Below are 24,386 nucleotides of genomic sequence, written 5' to 3'. Positions count from 1 at the left end.
GAAAAGTTATTTACTTATTCCCATAATACAAGAACTAGGGGTCACCAAAAGAAATTAATAGGCAGCAGGTTTAAAACAAATAAAAGGAAGTTCTTCTTCACGCAGCGCACAGTCAACTTGTGGAACTCCTTACCTGAGGAGGTTGTGAAGGCTAGGACTATAACAATGTTTAAAAGGGGACTGGATAAATTCATGGTGGCTAAGTCCATAAATGGCTATTAGCCAGGATGGGTAAGAATGGTGTCCCTAGCCTCTGTTCGTCAGAGGATGGAGATGGATGGCAGGAGAGAGATCACTTGATCATTGCCTGTTAGGTTCACTCCCTTTGGGGCACCTGGCATTGGCCACTGTCGGTAGGCAGATACTGGGCTAGATGGACCTTTGGTCTGACCCAGTACGGCCTTTCTTATGTTCTTATGTCTCAGCGCCACCTTAAAGCGGACAGGCTCAGCTGGCGTGTCCCGGAAACGGAAGTGGTTCCCCAGGAGGTCGGGGATCGAGTGGTAAGGTGACGTTTCCCAGGCTGAGTGGCGGCGCTGGTGCTCGCTGTGTTGTGAGTCGCAGCGGCAAGGGGCAGACGGGGTGAGAGAGAGGAGCGTGGCCCCCGCGGGCCCGGCCTGCACCGCGGCCCCTCTGGGCCCACCGCCTCCCGCGGGACCGCTCTGCGCGTGTGCCTCCTGGTGAGTCCCGTGGGCGGCCGGGCGGGGGGTCCCGGGGACAGGCCCGTTCTCATCTACTTTCCTCCACTGCCCCGAGCGCAGGTTCGCTCTGCGGCACCTCTCTCTGGCGCAGCCCGGCTGTTGGCCTCTCACCGCGCGCTCGGCGGCAGGGCCCTGCCGGTGAGCTCCCGTCTGGCCGGGCCTGTCCTTGCCCCGCACTCTCCAGCTGGGGGAAGTCTCAAGCGGTTCGCTCACTCCGAGACTGAGGCGGGGTGTCGGCACCGGGGGAGGGGGCGCCGCCTGCCTGGCAGCCTGGGCAGATTCGAAACAAGACCTACACCCTTCCAGGCACCAGCCTGCCCCTGATTCCGGCCCAGCACCGTGGCTCTAGGGCCGCGCTCTCGTTCTTAAACGGTCCGGCCTCTGCTCTAAAGATCTACCCAGATTGGGGCGGGTGGTGTCTGGTGACTGGTCTCTGCTTCTAGCAATCCGGACCCTCACCTGTTGTAACGGCAGTTATGAAGCTTGGGTATAAACGTTCTTTTTTGAGTTGCTGGTGTTCCAGACTAAATGTGGCTTTGTTGTATTAGGCGAAATAATTTCTAGTTGGCCACGGATTTGTTCATAAGTAGTCATGTAGGGTTTTATGTTTGCCATTCTGCATTTTAAAATATTGACACATTTTCTTTCAACAATACCAAATATTTTTCATTAACCATACAACTTCGAATTGCATTATGTAATTCTACAGGGGAAAAAAGCAGCAGAGAGGACTCCATAAATATCACTTGAAATAGATAAACATATCCTGTCTCAAAGTAGATAATTTGTATTCCATAGGCTAGAAACAATATTTTAATCCTTGGGATAAATTTAATCAGCATTGGGCACTAGTAAATATCAATGTTTCTAGGAGTGCTTACTTAATCTCAGAACAACAGTCAACCATAACAACCCTATTACCTGATTTGACTATGCTTGCTGACCCAAGAGTAGAAATTATGTTGGGCTTTCAAGCATGCAGGGTGGTTCTTATCTGAGGGTTTATAGCACTGGATTTGAAACTACTTTGTTTTGAAAGAGCCTGCATTTGTTATGCCTTGCAATGTGACTGGAAGATCATCTGCTCATTTAGACTTTGAGGAGAGTTCTACTGTTGGCGATTATAACCATTTAAATTTAATATGGTATGTTATCAGAGAGAACTACAAATTAAATTTTGTGAGAATTTTTTTTTTACAGAATGTAAAACAAAAATATATATTCATGATTTTTTTTTTTTAAATTACAACCCCCCCCCCCAAAAAAAACCCCAAACCCCAGAGAAACAAAGTGGGTGAGGTAATATCTTTTACTGGAACAACTTCTGTTGGTGAAAGAGAGAAATCTTCAAGCTACCCAGAGCTCTTCAGGTCTGAGAAAAGTACTCGGGGTTTGTCTACACTTAAAGCTGCTGTAGCGCTTCAGTGTAGACATTACCTACCCCAATGGGAGAGAGTCTCCTATCGGCATAAGTAATCCACTTCCCCGAGAGGCGGTAGCTAGGTCAATGGAAGAATTCTTCCCTTGACCTAGTGCTGTCTACACAGGGACTTAGGTTGGCTTAACCACACTGCTCAGGAGTGTGGATTTTTCAGCATGCATCCGACGAAGTGGGCATTCACCCACGAAAGCTTATGCTCCAATACATCTGTTAGTCTTAAAGGTGCCACAGGACTCTCTCTGTTGATTTTTCAGCAGTCGTTCATGCATATTCTAAGAGACCATTTGAGGTTAAGTGGCCTGTTAATACCCCTGTAGTCATAGGAAAATAAAGGGGTGTTAGTGGGTACAGATTGTTGTAATAAGCCATAAATCCAGTGTCTATTAAGACTTATGAATAAAAGCTCCCAGGTTCATTTTTTAAATGTGTTGTGTGCAGGTTTCTTTTGAAGATGAGGACTGAGAGGTCAGATACGGTGTGATGGTTTTGTGAAAAGTGTTTGCCCATGGGTGATTTTGTCTTTTATTATTTTTCTCTAGGAGTTCATTCACCCCTTTTTTTGCCTGTGACTGCCAAGGTGTTAACAGGCCACTTCACCGTAAGTGTTCCCTGAGAATATGTTAACTATGTATACCGAACAGTCTGTTCCACCTTGTGTTTAGCTGTGACACTATCTTTCTTAGACCTGAAGAAGAGCTCTGCGTAGCTTTAAAGCTTGTCTCTTTCACCAACAGAAGTTGACCCATCAGAGGATATTACATCACCCATCTTGTTTCTCAGGTCTGTCTATGCTACAGATCTATATCGGTTTAACTACGTTGCTCAGAGGTGTAAAAAGTCCATACCCCATAGCAGTGTAGTTATATTGACCTAGCCCTTCGTGTAGACCGCACTATGTCAGTGAGAGAGCTTCTCCCATAGACATGTCTACAGTAGCACTTTTGTCGGTAAAACTTTTGTCAGTCAGAGGTGTGAAACCCCCCCGACTGACATAAGTTTCACTGACAGAAGCGCCGGTGTGGATGACTGTGTCTGCAGGAGAGGCTCTCCCCCCGACATAGCTACTGCCGCTTCTTGGGGGTGATTTAATTATGCTGACGGGAGAGCTCTCTCCTTTCACCATAGAGCGGCTGCACGGGAGACCTTACAACGGCGCAGCTGCAGCAGTATAAGCTGTGCCACTGTAAGGTCTGTAGTGTAGACATAGCCATAGCTGTCACCTCTCAAGGTGAAGTAACTATGCTGACGGGAGAGCTCTTTCCCATCAGCGTAGAGCATCTTTATTAAAGCGCTACAGCAGTGCAGCTGCGTCAGTGCAGCGTTTTAAGTGTAGACTTACCCTTTAATATACTTGGACCAACACGGCTACAACAGAAAACGCTGTTTAAATAAACGTTCTCCTGCAATGTTTGTGACATTAAAGGGACTATTAACAAAAGTAAAGCTGACTTCACTGATTTTCGTAGTACAAGCTGTGCAAAAAGGAAACATGATGAAAAGAGATCTGTATTTAACATTTTTTTCCATTCTTAATAATCCAACATGTTGGTAACGTAGGCAAATAAATGTTTGTGTACAGTAATACTTGAGTCCCTCGATTTTAGTGTTCATGTGCCTAACTTTAAACTGTATAAACTTTTACAAATATTAAAAAAAAAAAAAATCCCCATGAAGTTTTCCGGTATAAAAGAATGAATTGAGTAGTATTTTTCTTTTTTACTAATACCAAGACTTGTATTCAAATTTCACAAAAGTAAATATTTGGATTCTCTACCACATGAGATGCTTCCCTTTGAAGAATAGGTGTCTACTTTATGATGATGAAGAAGGAATAAAGCAAGTTTATTAAAGTCTTCTTTCCCCATCTTATCTTTGTTAGTTATATCCAAATTTCTGTGAAATATTCATGGTTTCTTTGAGCCTCTGATTCCTGTAGCATTATTAGACTTCAGCAGTTCCCTGCCCTTCTGTTGAAATGTGCTCCCTATGTTAATGGCTGGTAACTCGTGGGAGAATGGCAGTTGGAACTAAAAATGCTGAAGCTGAAATGTAGAGTCTTTTGGCCTCCCCATCCCCAATTACTTATCTGTAGGCTTATTGTAATGGTGTTACAAGCTGAGCCACTTTATTTCTTTAGTTTTTGTTTCAAATTTCTGTAGCAAAAATAACATTTTGTCAGGAAACAATATGTAACATCTGCACTTGCAGATGTGCAGAATTCTGAAAGCTTATTTTAAATTCTATAAATATTTACTTAGGTGCTCTGTGGTCATGAGTAGTCCTATCAAATTTAACATATAAAATAAAGCACTTGTGTAAATGTCTGCAGGATTGGGGCTTTGATTGGTAATAACAGTAAGCTATTAAAATGTAACTTTAAAAAGTAGATCTTTTCTGTTTAAGCTGTGGATTTCACAGAAGTTGGACAAGGAAAATCAATGAAGTCTAGTCAAATTTGAGTTGTACCTCTACCTGGCAGAATCAAAATCAGAAGGTGTATTGAAAGATGAGGGTTTACTGGTCAAAACTGTGCTTTCTTATCTTTATGTAACATCATTCAACTTTCACGTGGCTTTTGTCACAATATTTTTCCTACTTAGAGATTTCTTCTTGACAGGTTGTCAGATATATATTGTAAGTAAGGCAAGATTTACCATCTAATTCTGGTGTTTTCCTAGTGTCATTTGGCTCACTGAGGGAGATTTAGATTTGAACATGGGTCTCTTACTTGGTATATTTCTCTGGAACAATTTTTCACTTCAAAGTTTGAGTTTCTTCATATCCTCTTCTTCCTTGCCATAACTCAAATCTGGTTGTGACATCACAGCTAGTTGCTTGGAAATGCTCTAAAGAGAATTCTAGGACTTGAGATGAGAAATGAGCAGCAGTAACAAACTCCAAAATGACCTGTTTTTCATAAGTGTCTTCAGGAAATGAGAAATTCAGATTGGTATAGAGCAGCAAAACTCTCTAAATAGTCTTAGAACAAAGCTGATTATGAGACAGAGACTTTTCTTTCACTCTATATAAACATCAAGATGACATCATGGTAATGTACCTCACTTTTTTTGTGTGTCTTTGATTTTTAGGTAACAGAATATTTCCTAAAATTAATGTAGCATGTTTACCTTTTCTTAATGCTTTACAGATTGTTGTGTGAGTTTTCTCTGAAGCCGCCAACATGGTGTTAGCAGACCTTGGAAGAAAAATTACCTCAGCATTGCGCTCGCTGAGCAATGCTACAATTATCAATGAAGAGGTATGTAATATATTTGTGTACATTATAGCTCTGTTATCACAGAGAAGGCAAAATATTACCATGATGGACTAGGCTGATGTTGCTTAAAAACTACTGGAATTTAGTCACCCCAAAGTCAGATTTAAATTTAATTTTAACTAAGTGTACAAGGCATGGGCAGGGGATCACACTGTCTTTTCCGAAGAGGAAATGGGCTGGGGAAGAAGGTAAGCAGCTGAAATCAAAGGAGTAAATGAGAGGAATAAAACGAACACATAAGTTTGTGTGTGCCAGCTGGTAGAAGGTACTGAGGCACATCAGTAAGGGAGTATAAATCTTTTGCATCAACTTCACTGGATATAATTAATAATTTATATGCTTAATAGTATATACATTATTAATTCTATGTTTTTAAGCTCATTTGGGTATCCTCTGTATGATTTTGGGTTACTTAGTAGTTACAGTGTATGTTTAACAAAACATAGTGAACAGGTCTCAGACTTTAAGATCAGAAGGGACCATGGTCATCTAGTCTGACCTCCTGCACATTGCCCACCCACTCTTGAAATAGACCCCTAACCTCTCACTGAGTTACTGAAGTCCTCAAATCATGATTTAAAGACATAAAGTTACAGAGAATTCTCCATCACTAGTTTTAAACCTGCTTGTGACCCATGCTGCAGAGGAAGCTATAAAACCCCCAGGGTCTCTGCCAATTAGGCCTGGGGGAAAATTTGTTCCTGACACCAAGTATGGTGACCAATTAGATTCTGAGCATATGGGCAAGACCCACCAGACACATGCTTGGGAAAGAATTCTCTCTAGTAACTCAGAGCCTTCCTCATCTAGTGTCCTGTCTCCAGCTGTTGGGGATTTTTGCTGCTGGCTGTCACTGATGGGCCACATGCCATCGTAGGCAGTCCCATCATCCCATCCCCTCCATAAACTTAACAAGCTCAGTCTTGAAGCCAGTTCGGTTTCCCCCCCACTCCCCTGCTTTCCTTGGAGGCTGTTCTAGAACTTCACTGCTCTGATGGTTAGAAACCTTTGCCTAATTTCAAGCCTAAACTTGTTGATGGCCAGTTTATATCCATTTGTTCTGTGTCCACATTGGCGCTTAACTTAAATAACTCTTCTCCCTCCCTGGTATTTATCCCTATGATGTATTTATAGAGAGCAATCGTATCTACCCTCAGCCACCTTTTGCTTAGGCTAAACAAGTCAAGCTCTTTGAGTCTCCTTTCATAAGGTAGATTTTCCATTCCTCTGATCAGCCTAGTAGCCCTTCTCTGCACCTGTTCCAGTTTGAATTCATCTTTCTTAAACCTGGGAGACCAGAATTGCACACAGTATTCCAGATATGGTCTTACCAGTGCCTGGTATAATGGTACTAAAACTTTCCTGTCTCTGCTGGAAATACCTCACCTGATGCATCCTAGGACTGTGACTGCATTAGCTTTTTTCAATGTAAATTTTTGGAATAATTGGTTAAGCATGCATCCATTACATATTGACATAGAGTTTAAACTTTTTTCACCCAATAACAATCCAGTAGTTTTTGAATATAAGTGCAGGTTCTTTTAGCAAAAAAGAAGTTAAACAATTATTTCTTTAAAGGACTGAGTTACAGTGCTTGTGAAACTAGTAACATTGGCTATAGGCAGCCATAATGTAGCCAGGAGCTATGTAAACTTTACATTGGCAGAAACTCTGGATCTTATTCCTGACTGCGTGGTACCTGTTTCATTTCACTTTTAAGTCTGAGCATGTTGTTAGATCCCCAAAAAAGCCATAAGCCCATAATTGAGAGAGAGAGAGAGAGAGAGAGAGAGAAGGCGACACTGGTTTAAAAAACAATCCTGGCTTAGAGGGGAAGTGAAAGTTATATAAAACAAATGGAAATAAGCGGAAGTTGATAGCAATGAATATGAATTAGAAGCTGGGAATAGCAGAAAACTGACATAGGAAGCAAAAAGGACACAGACAGATATCTATGGCCAGCAGAATTAAGGACAATAAGGAGTTTAATTATATTAGGTACAAAAGGAATTCTAACAATGGTATTGGTTCATTACTAGATGAAAATGGTAGAATTGTCAATAATGCAGAAGAGGCAGAAATGTTCAATAAATAGTTCTGTTCTGAATTTGAGAAGCAAGGTGATGTATTCATATTGTATTATGAAATACTTGTTGTTCAATCAGTAACTAAAGAGGATGTTAAACAGTAGCTAATAAAGAGATTTTTAATCAGCAGGTTTGGATAATTTACAGGAGAATTAAACAAACTGTTCAAAGAGCTGTCTGGACCATTAATTTTTTTTTTTTTTTTAAATGAGTCTTGGAACACTGGAAGTTCCAAAGGACTGGAAAAAAGCTAATGTTGTGTCAATACTTAAAAAAGATAAAAGGGATGACAATGGTAATTATAGCCTTCTCAGCTTGACGGCAATCCAGTGCCCCCCCCCCCCCTTTTTTTTTTTTTTTTTAATGGCTGATACAGGATTCAATTGATAAAGAATTAAAGTAGGGTAACTAATGCCAATCCACACAACATGGTTTTATGGAAAATAGATCTTGTCAAACTAATCATCTTTTGATGATAATAGTATTGATGTAATATGGTTAATTTCTGTAGGTATTTGATACTATACCATGTTTTGATTAAGAAACTAGAATGATACATAATCAACATCGCACACATTAAGTGGATTAAAACGTAGCTAACAGGACTCAAAATGTAATTGTAAACAGGGAGTAGCTATTGAGCAGGTGTGTTTGTAGTGGCTTTCGCCACTGATCGTTTCTTGGTGCTATGCTATTTAACATTTTTATCAATGATCTGAAAAAAATAAAATAAAACCATCAGTGCTAAAGTTTGCAGATGACCCGAAGATTGGAGGAGTGGTAAATAATGAAGAGGACAGGTCACTCATACAGAGAAATCTAGTTCTTGGTAAGCTGGGTACAAGAAACAATAAGTGTTTTTAGTATGGCCAAATGTAAGGTCATACATCAAGGAACAAAGAATGTAGGCCATAGATACAGGATGGGGGAAACTTCAGAACTGGACACAGTATTCCAGGGACTGAACACAGTGACTCTGAAAAAGATTTTGTGTTATGGTGGATAAACAGCTGAACATGTGACCTCTGTGCAAAGCTGCAACCAGAAGAGCTAATGTGATTCTTACATGTGTAAAGAGGGGAGTACCAAGTTGGAGTAGAAGTTTTATTACCTCTGTACCTGGCACTGGTGCGACTGCTACTGTGAATATTGAATATCTGGTTCTGGTGTCTACGCTTAAGGATGTTGATAAATTGGAGAGGGTTCAGAGAAGAGCCATGAGAATGATGCAAAACATGCCTTAGTGACTGAGCTGCTTGAGTCTATCTGGCTTAACAAAGAGAAGGTTAAGGAGTGACTTGATCACAACCCATAAATATCTGCGTGGGGAATAGAAATTTGGTGATAGAAGGCTCTTCAATCTAGCAGGTTTCTGTCTAGTTATAACAAGATCTAGTGGCTGGAACATGAAGCTAGATAAATTCAGACTGGAAATAAGGCCTAACTAACCATTGGAACAATTTACCAAAGGTATGGTGGATTTACATCACTGTAAATCAAGATTGGATGTTTTTCTAAAATAGGGTCTGATTCAACCACAGCTATTGGACTTGAAGCAGGAATTTATCCAGAGAATTCTATGGCTGGTGTTTTTGCAGGAAATCCAGTTAGATAATCACAATGATCCCTTCTTGCCAATTATCCTAAATTTTATCATGTGTTTTTATAACAAATTATCAGATTTGATTGAGACCATAAACTTTTCGTCTTACCCCAAGCTTGTATCTATGTCTGAAGATGTATAATACCTCAGACAAAATTCTCAAACCTGGGTGCCTAAGTTAAGCAGTTAAATAAGTAACCTGTTTTTTTTCAGAGGGGCGAGCATCCATATCTCCTGTTTTCTCCAGTGAGAACTAGAAGAGTTCAGTGTTTCAGAAAATCAGGCCACTGAGAGAGCTGTGTAGAGTATGGATTAGTGGTAACATTCTTAAATGCACTCAACTCTTAAAATTTAACCTTCATTCTGAACTCTAGCCACCCTGGTTTGAAAACACTGGCCTTAGTGTGTGAATCATGATGTACCTTCTCAATGAAATGTGCTTATTTTGCTTCTAGGGAATACTTTTATTTATGGATGTTACTGTGTTCTTGTTCACTTTTGTCTGTGACTGGATATAAACTGTTCTTGTCAATGTCATTTCATCTGCTATTTGTCATAACTATTTTGTGCACATTTATAATTACTTTTTACAGTATAATTCTGTCAATTAACTTGAGTTTACCTTTACATGTGGCTGAATTATCTCTTGTTATGAAATTATGATAAGGGGGAAGGAACATTCTTTTAATATAGTATAAACTGATCAACTGTGCTTTCCATAGCTGAACATTTTTTTTTTTTCATAGAACTACAGTAGAACCTCAATTACGAACACCTCAGGAATGGAGGTTGTTCGTAACTCTGAAATGTTCATAACTCTGAGCAAAACATTATAGTTCTTTCAAAAGTTTACAACTGAACATTAACTTCATAGTAAAGTTTCAAAGCTTTATTGAGAAGAAAAATTCTGCTTTTAATCATCTTAATTTAAGTGAAACAAGCACTGAAAGTTTCCTTACTTTATTTTTTTTTTTTTTTTTTTTTTTAGTAGTTTAACACAGCACTGTACCATATTTGCTTTTTTTCTTTTGTGTCTCTGCTGGCGTTTGCATACTTCCAATGATTGCATACTTCCAATTCTAAATGAAGTGTGAGGTTGACCGTCACAGTTCGTAATTCTGATGTTCATAACTCTGGGGTTCTACTGTAGTACTTTTGTTTTATTCCTGTGTTTACACAATTGAATCAAATATTTTTAATTTATAAATCAGTGTGTGCCAGTAAGTCCCATCTAAAATCATCAACTTCCACTTTAAGGGCTATCATTCTGTGTCTGGTTTACATCAGACTCATGGATTACGTTAAGTATTAATCATTTTGTGTTTACTGAACACTAAAACAAAAGTGCCATTGTTTTCATGATGCAGATATGAACAAACTTGATTTCCGCACAATTGTAAATTTTAAATGCCCTTTTTTTTTTTTTTAATCCTCCCAAAGGTTTTAAATGCTATGTTAAAAGAAGTATGTACAGCACTACTGGAAGCTGATGTTAACATTAAATTAGTGAAGCAGCTGAGAGAAAATGTCAAGTAAGTCAAATAATCAAAATAAATTAAATTGACTAGTTCTATTATGTTTGTATGGAGGTTACAGACGAGTGAGGTGTAGAGTAACTTACATATGATACCTTAAGGAACACACACGTGATTTTTCATTTAATTATTTCCCCCATCATTCCACTTCTCTTTCACTAGAGAAATTTAGTCTGAGCATTTAAATGTCAGTGTCAATCCAGTATTACCTAAGACATCTTTCCTCAAGTTAACTAGTTTATGATGATGCTCTTCTTTAGAAGAAAATAGCATATATAAAATCTCTGTTTTTATATCGAATATCCTCTTTCATGAAGTTTCCATGAGAAGTAATGAGGTCAAATTAGACGTTTTAGTGTAGTGAAACTCCTTCAGAGTTTAACTAGTTGGCCGTACATCATACCTTTTTAATAGTAACCATACTGATGCCTCTTAAGGTTTGCCTGTTTCATTCTGTGTTTGATATAAACGGGTCTGTTTACATGTGACAGTACTGTTAAAATATGTCTAACTTTTAGTGTACTTTACTTGAGTTTATGCTCTTTAAAATATTCAAGTATACTGGAAAGCTGGTAATCTACCCTAAACATGAGGATAATGTTTCTACTGTATGTCTCTTAATGTTTAAGAAAATATGGACAGTTCAAGACACTTAGAGAATGTAGGGCATTTTTCTCTGTTCATGTAAACTAAGACATACTTCTAATCCTCTTCTCAAGGCTTGCTTAAACTATACAAATGTTTCTTGTCTTGTTTTGATTTTATTTTAACAACTTTTAAAAACTTAGGTCTGCTATTGATCTTGAAGAGATGGCATCTGGTCTTAACAAAAGGAAAATGATTCAGCATGCTGTCTTTAAAGAACTTGTCAAGGTAAAACTGCATGAAATTTGCATATTTTTATTTTGGATTTTTATCTCTTTCTGTAAGTAACCATACAGTCCAAATAACAGTCCATGTATGAACATACTGTACAAACATCTGAGTTACAACATATGAGCTACTGTTACGTATTAAAATAGATTGGTCTTGGTAAACGTTGTTCCTGTTTGGATACATTGCATTTACCTGTGCCAGGACATTAAATCCAAAGATGTTTAACGCTTTTTAATGACAATTTACAACATTATTTTTTTGAATTGTGATTGAACAATGGAAAAAAACGGTCTTTGTAACTAGAGAGTAGAAAAATTGTTTCTGTTGAATTTTGAAAGAATGTAGGATTAGGTAACTGGAGTCCTTTCAAACTCTAGTGCTCACACAAACTATTTCTGTCTGTAACTGGATCTTGAAAAATTTGTCCAGCATCTACAAGGCTGAGAAATAAGCCTATTAGCAAGTGGAAAAGAGCTGTTCTGTAATGCCCCCAATCCAAGCCACACTGCAATTTAAAGGAATAAAGCGGTTGTGTATTGTTTTTATTCTTTAATAGACACATTGTAACATACTGTCAATTTAATAAAATTTTTAAAATATAATCAACTAAATCTCCCTTGCTTTCTTAGGGTAGGCCTACACTGGCTTCACTCCACTTCTTTCTTTTCCCCTCACTAGATCACTTTGTATCTTATTCTTGAGCTGACTTCAATGTTTCTTCCTGTTCTCTCCCCTATGTTTTCTGCCTTTTTTTTTTCCCCCCCTCCATTTTTCTCAACTTTTCTAACTTATCCCATCATTCTTTCCTGCTTACTCCCCCAGCATTTTTTGTTCCCATTTGCATATATTCCTTTCCTCCATCCACTTGTACGTAGGACTTGACATTTTTACAAGACTCTTAATAGCCTAATGTTACTAGCCAAAGACCAAGTGAGAGGGATAGAGGTATTCTTTGTGAGGAACACCTACGTCAGAAACCAACACACCCCTGCTTCTGGGAAAGAAAAGGGTGCCATGATTTCTCCCTTATTGTTGTGGTGTCCTGGGACGCTGCTTGAGGGGAATAGGGCTTCCATCTAGAAGACATCTGACAAATTTGAAGTACACCTCTACCTCGATATAACGCTGTCCTCGGGAACCAAAAAATCTTACCGTGTTATAGGTGAAACCGCATTATATTGAACTTGCTTTGATCCACCGGAGTGCGCAGCCCCGCCTCCCCGGAGCACTGCTTTACCGCGTTATATCCGAATTCGTGTTATATTGGGTCGCGTTATATTGAGGTAGAGGTGTATACAAATTCTCCCCAAGGCTGCAGGAGGGGTAAGGAGGGTTCTTCCTCTGGGTACCTTCCTCTCACAACCTCTTTGCTGCTGCATATTGGGTATCTCTCTAGTAATCTTACCCCTTTTTGTCTCCATTTGTGAGTTGTTGCCCTCCTTTAATAACTTCAATGTCTATTTGCACAGTTACTCAGCTTTTCCCAGCCAGAAGCATCAAAGTGAAATTAGCCAGATTCCTTTCAGTTTCACACCTCCCTAGAGGGCTTTGAGTAGAGGCAGTGAAAATTGATGTTTGTACCTTATTTTCACTTTGCAGCACATTAGCAAAGCTGTGAACGTCTGCAGACTCAGGAAGATGGCACTGCATCAGTTAATTTTCTTCTCTTGCTTATAAGACAGGAACTGCAACCATAAGAGCTAGAAACATAACTTTTATTAAAAAGCTAAAATTCTGCACAAATTGGCTGTGGTTCTCTTGGTAAGCTTTCTACTTTCCATGGGCAGGTGGATTGTTCAAGCACGGACAGGTTTCTGCTATCAGCCCTGAATAGTGTGTTCCTTTTGTTTATAGGGTTATAAATTAGTCTTGTCTATCCTTTCTTAAATCCATAATAGACCAATTGATCAAGGTGAATTGTGATTTCTATCAGCCATCTCAGAGAGCGTGCTGATCACAATATGGCATTCGTGTTGTTCTAGCCCAGGGGTCGGCAACCTTTCAGAAGTGGTGTGCCGAGTCTTCAGTTATTCACTCTAATTTAAGGTTTCGTGTGCCGGTAATACATTTTAACGTTTTTAGAAGATCTCTTTCTATAAGTCTATATTATATAACTAAACTATTGTATGTAAAGTAAACAAGGTTTTCAAAATGTTTAAGAAGTGTCATTTAAAATTAAATTAAAATGCTGATCTTACGCCACCAGCCTGCTCAGCTCGCTGCCAGCCTGGGGTTCGGTTCACCTAGGCCGGCGGAGGGCTAATCAGGGCCTGTGGCCGGGACCCCAGACCTGGGGGGGGGGGGGGGGGTGTTTCAGGTGTCAGGGCAGAGGGCTGGGGGAAGGGGTTCAGGGCAGAAGGCTGGGGTGTGTGTGGGGTGGGGGGTTCAGAGATCAGGGCTGGGGGAGAGCAGGGCAGAAGGTTGGGTGTGTGTTGGGCTGGGGGGGTGCAGGGCAGAAGGCTGGGGCTGGGGGGGTGCAGGGCAGAGGGATGGGTGTGGGGTGGGGGGGGTTCAGGGCAGAGGGGTGGGGGGTGCAGGGCAGAAGGCTGGGGTGCTTGGCTCGTGGGGGTGTTCCCAGCCCCCTGCCCTGAGCGGCTCACAGCAGGGGGCTGGAAGGGATATGCCCTGTTCCACCCCCTTCCCCCAGACTCCATCCCTACCCCTCTCTCTGCATCCTCTACGGAGCTGTGTGCACACTGCCGCTCTTCCCCCTCCCCCTCGCTAGGGCCATTAGCTGATTGGCGCAGGGACGGAGAGGAGGAGGGGCAGGAAAGCACCACACTGGGGGAAGAAGCGGGGGAGGGGGGGAAGCTTGGCTGCTGCAGAACCAAGCTTCTGCCTCCTGCCCCTGCAGGGGAGAGCGGTGGGCGGGGGGGGCTGAGTGGGGCCGAGACCACGGCAGGGAGCTGCGTGCCACTCAAAATCGGCTCGCATGCCATAGGTTGCCGACCCCTGTTCTAGCCAATCCTTCAGTCACCCATTGGCCAGGCTGTCAGTGACACCAGACACCTAAAAATCAGAATTAAGTTTGTTTAAATATTTTGTTTCAAATTAAGCAAAACAAACCAAACAAATTAAAATCTGAACTCAAGGAAATTTTGTGTGTATGTATTTAGGGACTAGCCAAATCTACCTTGAGTTAGACCTATGAAATGTGTAATTAATAGCAATGTTCAATCAGTTAGCCTTTTAAAAGACCAAGCTCAGACTCACAGTTGGGTATGTAAGTCAAGCCATCCTTCTGCACAGAGACTTGGGTGAAGGTAGGAGCATTGTATGTGCTCTAACAATTCCACACTTTGGAGGTTTAACTTTCTATCATTTATTATGCTTTGTCTTACAGCTTGTAGATCCAGGAGTCAAAGCCTGGACACCAACTAAAGGAAAACAGAACATTATAATGTTTGTTGGGCTGCAGGGAAGTGGTAAAACCACAACATGTTCAAAGGTAAGTTATACTGAATCCTTTTACAACACTTAATAGAGAAAATAGTAAAAATTAAACTGTCTGAAACACAATTTTCTGTTAGATGTTACTGTTGACTTGTATACTTTTATGGTTATTAATATAGCTTGCTGAATACAGTACAACCCTATTTATATAAGATACAATCTCTGCAGGAAAACTTTTTTCTACACAGTGCATAATTAAAAGAAATGATAATGAGAACATTCATTTATATTTGATGGGATTAAAGAGAGAAGAGAAACCTTGATAAATGAAAGTTGAAGCCAGCCACCAGCTGATGAGATCTGGGAAGAAATTCCTTTCCTCCGCTTCTCTTCCCCCCCCCCCCCCGCCCCCTTGTAGGTTATTCAATAATTGTTCACTGAGTGGTGGTGGTTGTACCTTTTTTTTGAATCATTGGGATATTGGCCACTGTTGAAGATGGGGTACTAGACTAGATAGACCACTGGTCTGATCTGGTTAGGTAATTCATGTTCTGACAGTACTGCATAGTGGAAGTGTTTTTCTTTCTCTCATTGAGTCACCCTAATGTTCTCTGACATTTTGCTTTGCACTGTTGCAGTTTAGTGTCAGTTACAGTAAGGGGCAAATTGTTCCAGCTCTTATTAAAGTGTTTATGGAGTGGAGGAGATATATTTTTCTGAAATGGATACATGAAAAATAATTGACTACTGTCATATCTGAATGTTAATGTGGTAGAATGGGATGAATGTATCTAATGAAGGCTTTCATTTCACAAAGACAAGTATTTAAAGCAATGGGGCTCACTTCAAAAGCTGTTGTGTTATCAGTTGAAAGATTCAGGACCAAGCAACCAGTCTGCAAGATCAAAAGTTGGCAAATATCACAGTGGTTGTTCACCTTTCCATTCTCCACATGTACTTCTACATCTTGCTTGACCATCACTAGCTCAGGAAATTAAAATTACGTGTCCCATTCCAAACCTGCCTAGTGTATGATAAGGCAAAGCCAATCTACCATGATCTAGATGCTAATGAATCACATGGTAGAAAAGTTTTGCTTTAAATGCTAAATAAAGGCAATAACCTCTGATAATGCCTTACATTTTTACTATTGCTAATGTATGACCGAAGGTCTCTGGTTGCAGGCAGTGTGGTCCAGGAAAAGTGTCTTGATTCGGTCTCGTTTAGAAAATATCAGTACAGGACTTCAGTGACTTATTTAGCTTTTTTATAAATCTAACGTTCTATTTTTAAGAGAAGGATTTTTCATCTCACAAATCACTAAAATGCTTGGTACTGTAATCACATTTTGTATTTCCTTTTAACAGTTAGCCTACTATTACCAGAGGAAAGGTTGGAAGACATGTTTGATATGTGCAGACACATACAGAGCAGGTATTATGAGTAACTTTAAATAGGTTTTGTTACATTTTTGCACACTTATACATTGCAGATGGTCTGCTGACAATATCTCTATTTTACAGGTGCTTTTGACCAGCTAAAACAGAATGCAACAAAAGCAAGAATTCCATTTTATGGGAGGTATGCACCTTTGGTTTTGGGAACAATTCAACTCATTCTAATGTTACATATTTGGAAAAGATATATAATGGATCAGTGAGCTGTCAAACAGATTTTAACAAGAACAGAACCGTTATAAAAGAGTAGGCTATTGACACATTCAGGTCTTCAGGGAGACATGAATACATCCTTTTTGATATTTAGAAATGTTAGAAAACACTTAATCTGTATCCCCAAATATAAACAGTGATAGGAGGCTCACAGTAAGATGGCAATTCTGTAGAGCAAAAAAAGTGGATCACTCTTCTGAATCATGCTTTGAATGCATTCTCAGTGCTTTCCTATCTTGCTGCCGTGTGCACACTGATGGAAGAATATAGATTTAAACCTGCTCCAGCTCTATATTAGTAGAGCTGAGATAAGGCACAGTGTATAAATTTATGCTTTTCAATGCAAGAGATGCCAAAGGAAAGAGGTTAAATATAAAATCTTTAGACGCTGCATCATATAAACAACCAGTACTCTATAACTAAGAATGTCTATATCTAGAAATTTGGGATGGATTTGAAGTTATTTGATTGCATACGTATGAATTAATTAGAAGTTCGTTTCCTAAAAATAGGTCCTTGAGATGGGGGTGCATGGAGACAAAGTTATTTCATGTAATTTAGATATGTCTTTACCTTTTGAATAGTTACACAGAAATGGATCCTGTGATTATTGCCTCAGAAGGTGTTGAGAAATTTAAGAATGAAAACTTTGAGATAATCATTGTTGATACAAGTGGGCGTCACAAACAGGAAGATTCTTTGTTTGAAGAAATGTTACAAGTTGCCAATGCTATAGTGAGTAACTACTGAAAGTGTAAAAATGGTTCTTGATTTGTTTTTGTTTTTATAGTCATTTTGAAAACAACATATCACTATCCAAATGTGTGTTACATAGATGCTGTCTATTATAGAACATGTCAGGGCTTTAATTTACATCTCAGGAGTTTCTGAAATGTGGGGACAGTTCTGGACTAGTATAACAGCAAGGATAAATGAAGTCTGAAACTTATTAGCCTTCAATTGGTGAAAGTTCAGTAAAACTACTTAATTTTAAACTGTTCTGCTCATTTATATAATTAGTCATTGAATTAAAGTTGTCTTGCCATATATCAAGGTTGACATTTTCACTTCAAACAATATGTTCTTTTCCTTGGTGATCTTTGCATAAGCAGATTCAAAGAAAAAGGACTGATGTGTATTTACATCATTACAGAAATTTATAGCAAATGTGCTAGGGTTTCATCTGCCACTTCTTCGCATGTCTGGTTTATGTGAGATCAGGTAATCATCGGTCATGCTGATGAACAAATGAATGTGGTGACTACACTCTCATGTGGATTAAGGAACAGTCTTTACAAAGTAACAAAACTGACAGCCTCATCTTGGCCACCAGACTTGGGATCAAATGGAAGATATTCTTTGGCATCTTTTATTAGTAAGCCTAATACTTAATAGGAGAGTAGTAGGACAGCATGGTCAAATATTGGCTTAACATTGCTTGGCGTAAACAATAATGTTTACAAATATTTTAATAGTCCATATTAAGTAGAGGATCATAACTTGTGAAAAAATCCATCATTATAGCTAGTAGACTATCTTTGGAAGTAAGTATCCGTAGTTTTCTGGAATTTTCTGTGGGGAATGAAGTGAAAAAATATATTTAAAGTTGCCGTTTTTCTTGCTCATTGTTCAGTCTTGATTCACTCTTTAAATACTTCTAGATTTGTACCATTTCTTTAAAAATTTCATTGTACTTAAGAGTCTACTACAGAACATAATACATAAATACAGAGTTAAGACCCAGAAATAACTCATGTTAATTTTTCCAGCAACCAGATAACATTGTTTACGTTATGGATGCCTCCATTGGTCAAGCTTGTGAAGCTCAAGCAAAGGCTTTCAAAGATAAAGTAGATGTAGCCTCTGTTATTGTGACAAAACTTGATGGCCATGCAAAAGGAGGTGGCGCTCTCAGTGCGTAAGTATTGTGCAGTAATGGGGTTTCAGCTGTATGTGATGTTTAAACTATCAGAAGAGTTGTTAAACAAAGTTCTCTTAAAGTTCTCTTGTTGTTTTTGTCACATGCAATTGGGTGTGCTGATTCTTAGCTCAGAGAGTAACACTGGCCTTGATACAAACCACTTATGGCCTGATCCTGACTTCAGGGGGAGTTATGGGTGCTTGGCAGCTTTCAGGATCTGACTGTGTCACTTTTTATATTTTTGATATTACACATCTTTCTGTAAGTGTCAACTTGTTTTCTCAGGATAGTATCACTAGTCTCTCTGTACATGTGAGAGGGGTGTTAAGTTAATGGGAATTTGTCTTAATACCCTTTAAAAAATTAGTAGATAAATGCCTTAGAGACATGGTTCAGGTGAAAAAATTGTTTCCCATTAAGAGTCTAAGATGACATACCAAAAAAAGATAAAATTGAAACTTCATATGTTGTGAGGCGATGCTGGATGAGACTCATATCAGTGGAATGCAAGTCAAATCTCTGATTGATAAAAGTCCAGAAAATGGTCAAAGGAACCCACTTATAAATTCCGCAGTTACATTTTCTTTGATTCCATGCTTCTGTCGAAAGCCATGCAGCACATCATCCTGAAACTGAAGCCAGTCCTAAAGTTACTAGAACACATCAGAAATATGATATCTAAGCATCTTTATACAGGTAGACATGGCAAACACTCTTAGGGTATGTCTACACTGCCACGCTAGTTCGGCGGCTGGGGATCGAAGTTCCGGGTTCGATTTATCGCGTCTGGTGTGGACGCGATAAATCGAACCAGGAAGTGCTCGCCGTCGACTGCGGTACTCCAGCTAGACGAGAGGAGTACCGCGGAGTCGACGGGGGAGCCTGCCTGCCGCGTGTGGACCGCGTCTGAACCGCGGTAAGTTCGAAGTAAGGTATGTCGAATTCAGCTACGTTATTCACGTAGCTGAATTTGCGTACCTTACTTCGACTTGGGGGGTAAGTGTAGACCAAGCCTTAGAAATTAGGTTGGTTATAGAAACCATGGAGAATATTGGCAAAACAATCTGGTCTGTTTTGATGCCAGCTCTTTAAGTCCATGTCTGACTGAACTGAAAAGTTAAGGCTCTTAAACGCCTATAAATATTCTATTCTGTTAGTAAAAATACAGTTGGCAGAAGACTAAGCATACTAGACACTGATGGTGAGAGCTGCACCTTGCAGGTCCTGGGCCATGCAAATAAGATGACCGGGTGCCCTCTTTTTCTTAACACTCCACCTCTACAGCTGCTGGGAATTCAGAGTGCAGGAATTTCTAGCAGAGTGTGGTCCCTGCTTTAGAGTTTTGCCTTTCACATTTCTTGCTAGTAGGTGTCTGACAACCTTGAAGCTCCCACCTTCCTCTAATTTCTGGAAGGGAGAAGCTTTATCTGTCTCCCCATTTGGAAGCCTCCTGGCTGCTTTAAGATGTGGAAGAAAAAGAGAAGTCTCCACTATTCTCCATTTTGTTGTCTGCTCTTCCATGAATAACTTCAGTACTTGCCTCTGTTGGCTTCCCAGCAGCAGGAAGAAATGGACAGGGTTAAGTTTTAGGTGCCCACAAGGTTCTGAATGTGAACAGTGAAACTGACCATCTTAGCTTTAACAAGCACCACTAATGGGAAATTATCAGCAGTGTTACAGGCACTGAGTCTGTCTGAAAATTCAGAAACACATCTATTTAAAGTTTGTTCATATTTTGAAGGTTATATTTATAATCATAAGGAATAGAAACTTTTTTTTTTTTTTTTAAATATTACAAGCCTAAAATGATGGCTTAAATCCCTGAGCTTATTAGGGAATGATTCCCAGTTGCTACTGGCAAGTGGCTGTTTCAAATCCTGTATGCTGAATCCTTTTGCACTGGTAATTTGAGGAGCTACTGGGATAGTGCAGGCAAGTAAAATCTGACTAGTGTCATTACATTCATTTATTTTAATATAAGGGAGCAGAATTTGGGCCATATTGACTTTGTTTAAAGACACAATCTTATTACTTATACTTCATTGCAGAGTTGCTGCCACAAAAAGTCCTATTATTTTTATTGGTACTGGAGAGCACATAGATGACTTTGAACCATTCAAAACACAGCCTTTCATCAGCAAACTCCTTGGTATGTACTATTTATAACTACAGACTACACAAGTGTTCTCAAAAATGTCACTGTCACAGGAAAAAAATTGGAGCATAATTTTCCGGTGGCTTTCTGTTTTCCAGGCATGGGTGATATTGAAGGATTGATAGATAAAGTAAACGAATTAAAGTTGGATGATAACGAGGCACTCATAGAGAAGCTGAAACATGGTAAGCAAATCCTCCCCCAAAACATTTATTTAACAGAGCTAACCTTTTATTTGAAGTAACAAAACCTTTTCTTTTTTTCTTGTCATGGTAAACGAAGTAATTAAAGAGAAATATAAATTTAAATCATACAGGTAAAAAAAATCCAGACTTCTCATGAAGAGTTGAAATGTGAAAGTAAATGGATTGCTCCTCTGACATAGCATTATTTACATGCTTTCTCAACACAATTGCAACTTACCTAAGGTTCTTAAATGTGTTATGCAAAGTGAGATACAGCCAAATAATAGAAGAATATGCAGAAGCAGTATCTTTGCATCTAACACGATTTGGCTCTATGTCCGTTCTCTTCATAAAGTGTAATCAGAGATGGGTGGACAGGATCAGTCTACATAAAAATGTAATTGTGTGATCATCTTCACTAACCTTCCATTTCTGTTGTACTTCAGGTCAGTTTACATTGAGAGATATGTATGAACAATTCCAAAACATCATGAAAATGGGACCCTTCAGTCAGATCTTGGTTAGTTATCCTGAAAATTTTCTGTCCAAACTTCACTCTTTTCAATTTTTGTAGAAAGTGCTGGAGAACTTTTGTGAATTTTAAGGAATTCTTCCCATGGAATAACTGTCTGTCTGATAGCTGTCTGAAATGCTACCACATAACTTTAATGGCTTCTGGTAAACATGAATAACTTGCCTATTTCTGCGTTTGAACATGTTCAAATTTGCTGAATAAAATATTTTTAAATATATAGAGCTAGCTATTTCTCAGGTCACTCAGACAGAAGCACACCTCTACCTCGATATAACGCTGTCCTCGGGAGCCAAAAAATCTTACCGTGTTATAGGTGAAACCGCGTTATATTGAACTTGCTTTGATCCACTGGAGTGCGCAGCCCCGCCACCCCGGAGCACTGCTTTACCGCGTTATATCCGAATTCATGTTATATCGGGTCGCATTATATCAAGGTAGCGGTGTATCTTGTAATTTGCAAAACTGACACAATTAACTCCTTTAACTGTACTATCTTATAGGGTATGATCCCTGGTTTTGGAACAGATTTTATGAGTAAAGGCAACGAACAGGAATCAATGGCAAGGCTAAAGAAATTGATGACTATAATGGACAGTATGAATGATCAAGGTAAAACAAGTTCCAGTAATAGAAAGTTAAGAACAGTTACTTAAATTATTCATAGCTGTGTTCATTATTTTATTGGAACAAGTCAGGGAAACAAGTGTTGGGGAGGGTGGAAAGAAACAGGAGAGTACTAATTTATCATGTTCGTATAAATATCCATACATAACTGAAACAATTGGAAACAATCCAATGAAACAATTGGAAAACTCACACCAGGATTGAGGTGCACATCACATATAGGCTCTCAAAAATAAGACTGAGTAGAGGATCCAGATACTGCTTGATCCAAAGTAAATTATTTGGAAGGGATATTTTATTTCATTAGCTAGAGGAGATTTCTAAGCATACTTTCGGAGCTGGAGTAGACACAGTCCATATGCTCATTATCTCTATAATGACTTAAAGTCATTGTCAGGGTAGAATTGCCTGCAAAAATGTGTGAGGTTGCATATTTATTGTCTAATATCCATATAAAACTTTATCAGTTTGCAAGTAAAAGGATTGTTTTCCAACTGTCAGACCCACCAGCTCACCCTGGTCTCTGGCACTCAAATTCGTTTGTTTTTATCTTGCACATCAACATTAGTCATAGAAGCTTTGCTGGCAGATTATGCCCTCAGTTATACCTGTGAAAAGCCCAGTAATCTTCAGTGGGGTTGCACACATGTAGTTAGGGGCATAATTTGTTATGCAGAACATCTGTTGCTAATGGTGATGCACAAGAATAAAGAAATCCAGCTTGAGTGGCTGCTAGTTGGAAAAATTATAGAAATCATTGAGATACAATGTATATGGAAGTCCACTGTCACTTAGTCACTTTTCAGGGTAGAACCACACTTTTTAAAAATTAAAACAAACAATTCTCAACTACTGAGTTCTCATTAAAACCTGTATTGCATCCAGATTATGTGAACTTATTAACATTAAGTTAGGGTATAGATATTTTGCATTGTCTTTAATTGCAGAACTAGATAGTACGGATGGTGCGAAGGTTTTCAGTAAACAACCAGGAAGAATCCAAAGAGTAGCAAGAGGTTCGGGTGTTTCTACCAGAGATGTTCAGGAGCTTTTGACACAGTACACAAAGTTTGCACAGATGGTGAAAAAGATGGGAGGCATCAAGGGACTTTTCAAAGGTAAGTAAAACATCCATCTCACTCAGCTGTAGGAAAGGCATTGTGATGGTGGTCACAAGTGGGAATAGGGCCAAAGATGAGGGGGTTTAACAATGTAGTTTGAGGTCTGAGGGAGGAAAGGGAATAAGTGTGGCTGCAGAATGAAAGTGGGCTATAGCACCCTCTATTGCTCTATGGACAATGGAGTTATATAATGAGCCTAGAGCTGAAATCGGTATTTCTGATTTTGAAGTTTTTTAATAAAGGCAAAGTATTGGTAGTGTTCGTTCAATGAAAGTGGACAAGATTGAGAAATCTGATTAAATGAGGTTTCCCTTCGGTCCCCAAATAAGGAAAAAAATCTTGATTTTTTCCTATAATCTTTTATTGGTCAGAAACATTTACCCAACAGTTCTCAAGTCCTGTTTATAAGCTAATTTTTGCTCTACATGGTAAATTCAACCCAGCTGTGACTGCTGCATGTAGATTCAATTTAAGGGAAAATTACTTCTTAGAGGAGTGCACCTGGAATTGCCATTTTCTGCTAACCCCTGGAAAATACTTTGAATAGCTTTATGTACATCAAAAAAGTGTGGAGTTCATGAACCGTTTCAGACTGGTAGTAAAGATTTTCTGTTGAGGAGGAGAGGACTTTCTCCACTACCAAATATACAGACTGCTGATTTACCCCCCCGCCCCCCATGCACTGCCAAACACGCATAGATCATCAACCACTTAGCAAGTGGCAGCGTCACTTTTGATCATTGTTAACTTAAGCTGGTTTGAATCCAGCAACTAGAAGGGGGAAGCTTTTACATTATCAGTCTTTGGAGTAATGAATATTTCTTGTCACTTGTATTTAAGGAGGTGACATGTCAAAGAATGTAAATCCATCTCAAATGGCAAAACTGAACCAACAGATGGCAAAGATGATGGATCCGAGAGTTCTTCATCACATGGGTAAGTGTTACATTTTTACAGTATAAACTAGGCAATTTGCAAGGAATTATGAGGGAGCATTTGACAGAGCATATTTCAGTGTTACGGATATGTTTTTATGTTAAGATTTTTAACATTCTTTTAATTACAACCTGGAAACACAACTTGAGCTCATGGAATACTTTGCAGCTATCTTTCCCTATTTCAGACTCCTCTTGGGGTGCTTCGGCAGTGTGGGAAGGAACAATTAGGTGAGAGAGGTGATAAGTAAAAAGGTTCACACAACTGCCAGAAAACTCCTCTTCTATCTGATACTGCTGGGCTGAACCACAGTGGGCAGCAGCTCC

The 24,386-nt window shown here is 39.3% G+C and overlaps 1 protein-coding gene across 1 annotated transcript in view; it reads left to right on the top strand.

Moving 5' to 3' along the window:
* The first annotated feature begins 604 nt into the window (after window positions 1–604).
* LOC135877161 (signal recognition particle subunit SRP54-like) overlaps window positions 605–24,386 on the top strand; it is a 73,394-nt gene continuing 49,612 nt past the window's right edge. Inside the window, exons 1-15 of the mRNA XM_065402519.1 lie at window positions 605–680; window positions 5,291–5,401; window positions 10,550–10,641; window positions 11,433–11,517; window positions 14,864–14,968; window positions 16,281–16,347; window positions 16,437–16,494; window positions 17,168–17,318; window positions 18,353–18,501; window positions 20,553–20,653; window positions 20,758–20,844; window positions 21,291–21,364; window positions 21,880–21,988; window positions 22,951–23,121; window positions 23,965–24,060. Of these exons, the coding sequence (XP_065258591.1) occupies window positions 5,324–5,401; window positions 10,550–10,641; window positions 11,433–11,517; window positions 14,864–14,968; window positions 16,281–16,347; window positions 16,437–16,494; window positions 17,168–17,318; window positions 18,353–18,501; window positions 20,553–20,653; window positions 20,758–20,844; window positions 21,291–21,364; window positions 21,880–21,988; window positions 22,951–23,121; window positions 23,965–24,060 (1,423 nt within the window). The 5' untranslated portion in view covers window positions 605–680; window positions 5,291–5,323. The remainder of the gene's footprint in view (window positions 681–5,290; window positions 5,402–10,549; window positions 10,642–11,432; window positions 11,518–14,863; window positions 14,969–16,280; window positions 16,348–16,436; window positions 16,495–17,167; window positions 17,319–18,352; window positions 18,502–20,552; window positions 20,654–20,757; window positions 20,845–21,290; window positions 21,365–21,879; window positions 21,989–22,950; window positions 23,122–23,964; window positions 24,061–24,386) is intronic.

The sequence above is a fragment of the Emys orbicularis genome, chromosome 4 (assembly GCF_028017835.1).
Source record: "Emys orbicularis isolate rEmyOrb1 chromosome 4, rEmyOrb1.hap1, whole genome shotgun sequence".
Classification (NCBI taxonomy): domain Eukaryota; kingdom Metazoa; phylum Chordata; order Testudines; family Emydidae; genus Emys; species Emys orbicularis.
Note: the sequence above shows the minus strand (reverse complement) of the source record. Positions and strands in the feature narration are given on the sequence as shown.